At 37.0% G+C, this 9,457-nt stretch overlaps 1 protein-coding gene across 1 annotated transcript; it reads right to left on the bottom strand.

Moving 5' to 3' along the window:
- Positions 1-3,204: 3,204 nt before the first annotated feature.
- On the bottom strand, positions 3,205-9,394 carry LOC149500512 (BTB/POZ domain-containing protein 2). Its single transcript, XM_089736315.1, has 4 exons — positions 8,384-9,394; positions 7,538-7,991; positions 6,511-6,657; positions 3,205-4,998 (listed from the first exon to the last, which is right to left on the bottom strand). The coding sequence occupies exons 1-4, from the start codon at positions 9,139-9,141 to the stop codon at positions 4,840-4,842; spliced, it is 1,518 nt and encodes a 505-aa protein (XP_089592441.1). The 5' UTR covers positions 9,142-9,394; the 3' UTR covers positions 3,205-4,839.
- Between the last annotated feature and the right edge of the window lie 63 nt (positions 9,395-9,457).

The raw sequence follows: 9,457 nt of genomic DNA, 5'->3' as shown, positions 1-9,457 counted from the left end.
TACCTTCTCAATTGTTTTTCTTTTCTCCTTTCTTTAGTTTCAATACAAGAAACAAACACCAAACGGTCCATTCCTGTATCCTGTTTATACCTGTACTATAATTTGCTGGTATAACGATGCTATATAAGGCTATTGCTACTTATAATAACCATGACTTTTTTTTTCTATAGCCAATGAGCGGTTGATATCCCATGCGCCAGTGTTAATACCTTGCTACAGACCAGAGGTGAACAACCTTTTTAATCAATGGGCCAATTTAAATTAAATTTTTTTTTGGCGGGCCGCACATAGTTTTGCTCTTGTTAATTAATAATTTACGAGACTTTATTTCTTTATTAAAAACAAACAAGAAAAGAACAGAAAAACGAATTGATGGGAGAAAGTCGATCAATTTTAGAAATGCATGGCGGGCCGCGTGTTGCTCATCCTTGCTCCCAATCCCAGTAAACTACTAGCTTGTCTTTAGAAAAAATGAGATTGTGTCCTCATCAATCAAGCGACACTATGGTTCAGACGATCTTTTTTTTATTGCCCTTGTAGGCAGACGAGCACACGGCCTACCACGGTGAGTGGTTACCGTCGCCCATGGACTTCAGCAATGCCAGGGGCAGAACCGAGCCGCTGCCTACCTAAATCTGTGCCTTATGTTCACTCAATGGTTGGTCGCTCTTAGCATGCGAATTTTTTAACGTTCTCGATAAGCGTTATCGATAGTGTATTTAGTTTTGTAATTTTGTGGGTTAGTGATAAAAATGAATGAAAAATTCACTAATCGAACACTACACCACATATCGCCGCAGCAAGTTAACGAGAACGGCAGAAATTAACACTTTGTAACTTTTCGGGATCTATTCTTATTTCAGTGAAATTTTTTTAACACATTGTTGATATCAACACGTGCAAATATTATTTTGAATAAATTCTGCCGTTTTGACACAAAACAAAGGAGTAGCCATTGTGTCACTAAAGAAATTCAGAGAACGAATGCATAAAATCACATTTCTCTTCGACACAATGTACTATAATTTGCAGGTAAGTCCAAATGACTCATAACATAACAATGTCTCACCGCCCTTCGTATACCACCCCGCCGCCGTGTACCTGCCTTCGATGACTCATTTGCTTTTATCGATTATGGTATTGCGCCCGCGCAGCATGCTCACCGCCCTAGCCTGGCTATGTTTTATGATCCAAACTGCATGGACAAAATAATTCAACTATAGTGGGTACGCGCACTCCGAATTCCCTTCTACAACTCCCTTCCTCAATTTCCTCCCCGCAAACCTCAACCTGCGTCGTGAATTTCGTTTCAATGTAAACAATATCAACAACTAAATGACAGTAAAACGCAATCCCTACACTTAACCACATAAATAATTAAATACTTGGTACATAGACGTTTCAGTGTTTTGACTACATAGATAACACGATTGCGACAACACTCAACCGAAACATAATGAAAAAAATTATCTGAATAGACATTTATACGGATTTGAAAAAGATAAATGAAGAATACTTAAGAATTGGCTTCTTTGCCTTGAAATATAAAATTGTATATGAAAATATAAAACTTGAGAATTGGCTTAGTTCCTTTGCCTTTCTCTCCGAGAAAAACACTACTACTACTACTACTCCTACTACATAGATAATTAATAGAACACAGGCGTGTTGTAGTCTTCCCGAAGCCGAATTATGATATCGCAAAGTATACGGAGAAGCGAGCAATGTAACTTGAAGTTTCGCTGCGTCCAAGCGAGGCCATTGACCTCGCGCGTCAGCTGATCGCTCATTGTGTTACATTTAAACGCTATTTGGGTAATCATTGATTATTGACATTCGTATTCAGATGAGATTTCAATACACCCTGTTTAACCCTTCGCCTGGTATGTAGGTCACCGATGCCCTACGCGACGGACTAAAGTAATTATGTTGATTTCTGTGACTAAGGCGTCGGAATATCTAGCAGACTCTGGGAGTAATCCGAAGATACTGAAAATGAATCTATTTCTAAGTGACCTAAAAGTATGAAACATACAGTAACAAACAAATTAAAAGCAAAGCTAGGCGATCCAGGCGCTTTAGTAACAGAAGACGACATAATTACTTGAGGGCGCCGCGTAGGACACCGGTGACCTACAGCGCAATTAAAGGGTTAATATACCTACACTATTTTTGTATACGTCAAAGGTTGTATGTTTCGGAATTTAATTACTAATATTTTTTAATCGTCAGATACATGGCATAGATTATAGACACCTTAATAATTTTAAAGACATCACAAAACTGAGAAACGTATCATAGATTAATTGAACATTTTATTCAAAATATGATAACACTATAATCTGCTTGTGAAGAATTTTTTTAAATTCTCGTATATTGAAGTCTTGGGAACTGGAGATAAGCCCTTATAGTAAGGCATTATTACCAGATGTGTTTAAACCTCGCGTAATTAAATTCCAAGTTATTTTTTTTTTATTGCCCTTGTAGGCAGACGAGCATACGGCCCACCTGATGGTGAGTGGTTACCGTCGCCCATGATCTTCAGCAATGCCAGGGGCAGAGTCAAGCCGCTGCCTACCGCTTATAAATATAGGTCATAAGCATTTTTAGGTGCTTGTTTGTTATTGGATGTTACAAAGAAATCGTGTTTTTGAAAGAGACTCATTCAAATTTCAAATCATTCTCTAAGCACGATTGTCGTTTTAAGCGTCACTCAGGAAGATTCACGACAGAAAAATAAACCAATCAATTATTTGTTAGGTAGAGATCAGAAAAGAAAAGAACAAAACGGAAAATGACAAATAATAAATCCAAGGGTTTAAATTCAAGAATTATTTCTTACCTATTCATAATTCCTGCACTAAAACTAAAAACACGCACACACGCATACACATTCATAGCCACATCCTTAATCCAACGATAACAGTAAATTAAGATCTCAAGTCGGTATTTTTAAAAGTGTAAAGTCGACCTTATCTTCACTAGTGTTTGAACATAATTTAGCTTCACCATAAACTTACAATAAGACTTTTTATTTTGACAAAAATATACACTGGTTATTGGGTTATTTGGTACAATTTTGTAATTCCTGTGGGCATATTTCCTACGAATTCGCGTTGCACTTACCATCAACATGCAAGGCAAATGTTTGTGACCAAAATTTTGGAAAGTGCTTAGGTTTTTTTTTTTTTGTAAAATAACATGTTTTATACACAAAATTTTATTCACATAGGTACTATTATCTATCACAGATTAAGCGAGGAGTCATCTAAAATGCTTATCATCTACGAAATGACTTTTTTGTTTCAATCTTAGGAATTTAGCAATGATTTTCTAATTTATTTCTACATTAAAAGTGTGATTACTTGATGTTGAAATCAGAGATTAGATACGTCTTGAGTTTATTGTAAAGGATAATGTACTCTTTTAAACTGGAAGAAATAACTTTCATATGGATCACTCTGAAAAAATATATCTACAAAGCTCATGATGGAGAATGTCCCAGGCTTGCATGAGAACATTCCACCATCTAGCCTATTTCTAGCATGAATAGGTATTCATTTTGGTGTGAAGAGCATGATAACCATTGTTCTGGTGCAATGACTGTGATGTGACGTCTTAAGGTGGGCAGAATTTATAACTTTCATTTTTATTTAAGACATTTACAAATGTACGATGGAAAATCCTTTTGAATATTTTCCTGGTTCTAATTATTCAAATATCGAAGTTTCTTTGTAATTCTGATAATAGTACATGGGACAGTGAAACTGATATGACGATAGACTGGAGGTGGGTAACCTTTGAATTAATAATGATGTATTATTGTGATTTTTGGTGTACCATTTTGAACTTATGAAATCTATATTTAAATGGGAAAAGGCATAACAGTTGATCATTCTCAACAGTTTGTCAACCAGCCTTTTTTGTTTAGAGCTACTCGAGAGTTATCAATATTTTTTTTTTTTTCAAAATCTCATTAGTAAAATAAAAGAAAGTGTTATACATTAATTGAATTTGAATCTTGAGGTGATTATACATGGCTTAACTGAGAATTGAAAAAGAATATCTAAAAAGAAATACTCAGAGCGTTTACGCATAAAAGGTTCTGAATGTTGGAGTTATATTATGCTTTAAGCTAAATTGATTGACGAATATAAAATGTGATTTTTTTAACTTTATATGATTATGTATTAGCTTAGATTCTTCTTTAGTAGATTCATCAATATATATACTTATTAATTAGCTTTCAACTGATCAGTGTATACCTCGCATATTATTTAATTAAAATTTTAAAGGCAAAAATAATGTTTTTTAACACAGTATCCATTTATGGTAGGGTGTGAATGATGATCTTAAATCATACCATGTTGTGGTGTAATATTTCAAGGCCACACTAAAACCTATTACTTAACTTTTGCTCAATAACATCATGTTCCTGATTTTAAATATATTCTACTATTGTGTATATTCTACTACTATAATATCATTAACCTGTCTATAAGAAAGAAAACATTTGCTTCCAAAAAATCATTTTAAACTCTTGTAGAGGCATTGATGTTCAACTTTGGTTCACTTTTATTTAACGGCTCATTTGATTTTCTGAAAATGCTCACAGCAGGCAAGCTGTAAGCCATAAGGATTCTAATTGTTATATTAATAATAACGGTACATAACAATGGTAGGTATATCCAATCGCACGGTAACCTCTGTTGCATCTGTTTGACTTGTTGACTTTGACATTTGACATTACGAAGGTTAACAAGAACTGTCACTGTCATTCACTATCGAACAGAACGAGCGAGAAAGGAATATACTATCACAGAATCTAAATAAAAAATTCTAAATATAAAATATTATAGCGGGAATTTGACCATCTTCGACTGAGGTCCCGTTGTTGTTGCCGGCGGCGTAGGAAAATTGAAAAACTACTTTTTCACCGTTGTTACAGTCAACTGTTACTCGACGCAATCCTTTTGTACCGTAGTAAGAATCCATGCCCTGAAACGAATTTACATAAAGTTTAGGTCAAGTAACAAATTAACATTGAAGCGGGACGATCTTATCGACAAATATTTAAATATTTAAGCACAAACTTGTACAATACGAGTACAATTCTTGTTGATCAAAGGATAAAGAATAATGAAAAAGAGAGAATAGAGAGACTCATCTGAGATAATGTGTTATTAAGTACAGGATGACTCTTGAAACATTTTACGGCCTGGCCACGGGGATCGGCGGTGCGAACAGCGAAGCGGTGGACGAGGCGACCATTCACGCAGCACCGTTTGCAGGCCACGGGTACTCACGTTCGCCGCCGCGACTAGTAAGGAAGTCCGACAGCGAAATGTCTATATCGAAATTATCTCGATATTGCTTACAAATTAATAGTTTTTTGGTTCAGGACCTATTATTTGGAAAAGATTGTGAAGTACATGATTTGAATAAGAATCGGAGTATACCTATAGATGGAGAATTCCACAAGAAGTACGAGAAATACTTTGGGTGGCTAGACTTCCAAATAGCTGGTCTAGCTAGTATTTCAGCTATATTTTTTTTTTATTGCTTAGATGGGTGGATGAGCTCACAGTCCACCTTGTGTTAAGTGGTTACTGAAGCCCATAGATATCCACAACGTAAATGCGCCACCCACCTTGAGATATAAGTTCTAAGGTCTCAAGTATAGTTACATTGGCTGCCCCACCCTTCAAACCGAAACGCATTACTACTTCACGGCAGAAACAGGCAGGGTTGTGGTACCCACCCGCGCGGACTCACAAGAGGTCCTACTCCCAGTAATTACGCAAATTATAATTTTGAGGGTTTCATTTTTATTACACGATGTTATTCCTTCACCGTGGAAATCAATCGTGAACATTAAAATTTTTTGAGTACGTATTTCATTACAAAAATTGGTACCCGCCTGATATTCGACTACCGGTGCATCGCTCAACACCGGACGTCTTATCCGTTCGGCCACGAGTATAAAAAAAAAAAAAAAATTAATAAAAAATTTAAAAATTTCGGCGTTCATTTTTCGCGGCGAAAACAACTAAACTCATTTAATCACTGCACTATTCGCCGCGACTACCGCTCGACTCCGTGGCTCGCGCCGTCCTTATTCATGCATTTGTTTTACTCGCCCGCCGCATCGTAAGTCGCCCGCGCGATTCGCTCGGTACATTCCGCCGGTCGCTTCGCCGGTCGCCCGTGCGCGTGGCTTGTTAGGTACATTTCTATGCTCTTATTTTAGTCGCTAGACGCTTCGCCGTTCGCACCGCGCGAATATTCGTATCGGCAAATGTCCCGTGGCCAAGCTGTTAGGACTCGTATTTGAAGCACCATAGAAAATTGTGTACAGAATACATTTTTATGTCAGTATAAAATAAAAAAGCTGGCTAAAGAGAGAGAGGGTTAGCCAACCTTTGAATTCTTTATATAATTTAAAATATTCTTAAACTAGAGGAAATTTTAATATTTTTCTAAAGCTTGCTTATTTTTAGATGCACTCACCTTTAATTTAGCACTAGCAATATATGAAGTGTTTGGTAGAATCTCAACGGGTTCTTTGAACATAGCTCGAAATGTATCATCTGTACCATCCGAACAGAACGTAGTGGTGTTAGAGCCGCATATTTTCTTTGTAGCCAAGTGGATGATCTGCAATAGGTGTTAAATATTAAAAAAAACAAAAACAAAATGGGGAACAAAATGACAAACACCTGGTGTTAAGTGGTTGGTCATCAGAGCCCATAGATATAGTAATGTGAATATGGTCATCTATCATCATGTATTCACATGAGTTCTAAGTCTTAATTGTATAGAATAACTCGTCCCACTCTTTGGCTGGCACACAATACTGATTTGGGGCGTAAATAGGCAGATCTCGCATGATGCCTTGTCACCATAATAAAAATAAGAATAATTGCAAATTTAAAATTTTTACACAGAATAATTCCTTGCTGGTGAGTCAATTGTTAACAGTTATTTATGTACATATTTAATTTCAATTCTGCAGCACTGCAGTACCCCTAGTATTGCGGTATCTAATAAATAGCAACTATCTTTTTTTTTTTGGCATAGATGAGTGGACGAGCTCGTGGCCCACCTGATGTTAAGTGGTTATTGGAGTCCATAGACCATAGCCAATCTACAACGTAAATGCGTCCACCCACCTTGAGACATGGAGTATAAGGTCTCCGTTTTAACAGCAAAATGGCTGCCTCACTCTTCAAATCGAAACGCATTACTGCTTCACGGCAGAAATAGGCAGGGTGGTGGTATCTACCCATATGAACTCATAAGATGTCCTACCACCAGTGATTACACAAATTATAATTTTGCAGGTTTGATTTTTATTACACGATGTTATTCCTTCACTGTGGAAGTTAATTGTGATAATTTTTTAGGTATGTATTTCATTGAAAAAATTGACACCTGCCAGGGGGATTCGAACACCAATGCATCACGCAATATTACAACTATAAAATGTTTGTTACTCTATATTAGTCTATATGATTCAAGGAAAATAGTTCTGTACCTGCAAGTGAACCTCATATTCGCTAGGGCCAAAATAAGATCCATACAGACCAAAGCCAACCACGAAAATTCTTTGACCCACAGTGAACCTAATCCTATCCGTAGTCCCACTGTAGCCCCATCGTGATTCCGTCTGAGGAAACCTGTTCACTGTCAGATCCTTCCCAGTCATGCAGCAGCGAGGGGTGTCTAGAAACCCCACATTTGGCTTAGGATTCACTGTGAAATACAAGAACAACTGCACAATTTCTCTATCATCTAACAGCCCGCTTTGAGCAGGTCCCATGGCAAATTCTTCCACCGACATCAGAGGGAATCGAATAGCATTGAATGCTCGGCCTAAGACAGTTCTTTGGTTTCCTGGAGTGACAGGTAGTTGCCGTCTAAGGCACTCAGCTTCTGACCAGCGTAATACTGCTGAGAATATTTTTGCCTCTCTGATGCGTAAGGTATCTCTGCAATATAAAATGTTTAGAGGTCAGTGTTTAGAATATTATCACGGTCTTTGTAAAGTAATCAGATAAGAATACATACTGATTATATTTTATTTTTTATTAGTAATAAACATTTAGCAAAAAATTTCTTGTTGCTTCAAATGTGTATTAGACACACATGAAAATGTTATATTTACAAAATAATAATCACATTTGGGAAATGTAATGATTTTCTCATGCTGTTAGTTTTAAGTTAATTTCCATAAAAAATATTGTTACTACATCCAATATGACCTATCATTGCCATTTTTAAGGTCAGTATTTCCAGCATTGATATCATAAAAGACCTGAATGCATTTAACAAACTGAAGAACTTTTATGGTAAAAATATGAACTATTAATTTAATTTTTACCTTTCCAATACTGCATTTAGTGTATCCTGATCAATGTCTGTGAAGCCCTCAGCATTCAGTGCATCAGCTGTATTTTTGTCAATCATTTCAAGACACAATGCTGCCAACTGTGGTTCATCAAACAACCGAGCTTGGGTCAACAATAAAAATGCATTATCTGTTCCTAAATTACTTTTCAAAAAGTCTACACAATGCTCCTCTAAGGCTGCAACAGCATATTTCTTGGCTGTGTACAGTGTCGTCATAACACTCTCTGGACCAATGCGCACTTCATCGGAGTACAGAAACTTTAGTAAATGGAGAAAAGCTGCCGGTTCTACATCAGGTAGTTCTACCTCATTAGACTTGGTTGCGAGTACTCCATTGAACATGGCATCGAACACCGCACTGCCGACAGACAGCACGAACTTGTGGGCAGGTATAATTTGCTGATTTGCGCCTTTACCGACAACGAAATGTACATCGCAAAGAATTTCGTTGTTAAAAAGGAAAGACAAACGTTCCTTAACTGTTGTTTTGGTAGCTTGCCAATTATGCAAGCGGCCTGCAGTGTTGGACGGCTGCAGATTCTCTGTAGCGGAAGGGGCAGGGTCTGGTGCGTGACCATTCTCGTCTTCATGAAGATGTCCGACTTGCCGTAGGTGTTGGTGCGAGGGCAGCATGTTCTGCGGCGGCAGCTCGTCGGCGCCGCCGCCTTCTTCAAGCCTCGCATTCAGCAGTCTGTTCACAACTAAATCATTTTTAGACGAAGATGCCATACCTAACTCAGCAGTTTTAATTAATGAACATCACAGTAAGTGCCGGTGTAATTTTTTTTAGTAGGTAGGTAAGTTTTTATTTAATTTGGTTTATTAATATACGTTTGAAGAATTTAACAATATAAACTGATTTATTGGGCAATTATTGGTCGATTTGTTGATAATTTGCAATTAGTTTCCTTTCGACTTTTCGACAAAATTTTGACATGAAACAGTGTTGCCTGTTAGGTAGTGTTAAGCCCACAGAACACTATTAAGCCAGTGACCAGTCAGTTTGGGATTTAAATAGATAAATTGGAGAAGTTCTTGGTCTTTC

Source organism: Bombyx mandarina, chromosome 21 (assembly GCF_030267445.1).
Source record: "Bombyx mandarina strain Sakado chromosome 21, ASM3026744v2".
NCBI classification, from domain to species: Eukaryota; Metazoa; Arthropoda; class Insecta; order Lepidoptera; family Bombycidae; genus Bombyx; species Bombyx mandarina.
Note: the sequence above shows the minus strand (reverse complement) of the source record. Positions and strands in the feature narration are given on the sequence as shown.

What these genes read in the sequence shown, in the direction of transcription:
- LOC149500512 (XM_089736315.1), bottom strand. Translation starts at nt 9,141, where the DNA reads ATGGCATCTTCGTCTAAAAATGATTTAGTTGTGAACAGACTGCTGAAT. An exon ending in CTAAATGCAGTATTGGAAAG is followed by an intron (nt 7,992 to 8,383) that starts GTAAAAATTAAA and finishes TTTATATTGCAG; the next exon opens with AGATACCTTACGCATCAGAG. An exon ending in TTGCTAGTGCTAAATTAAAG is followed by an intron (nt 4,999 to 6,510) that starts GTGAGTGCATCT and finishes AATTCGTTTCAG; the next exon opens with GGCATGGATTCTTACTACGG.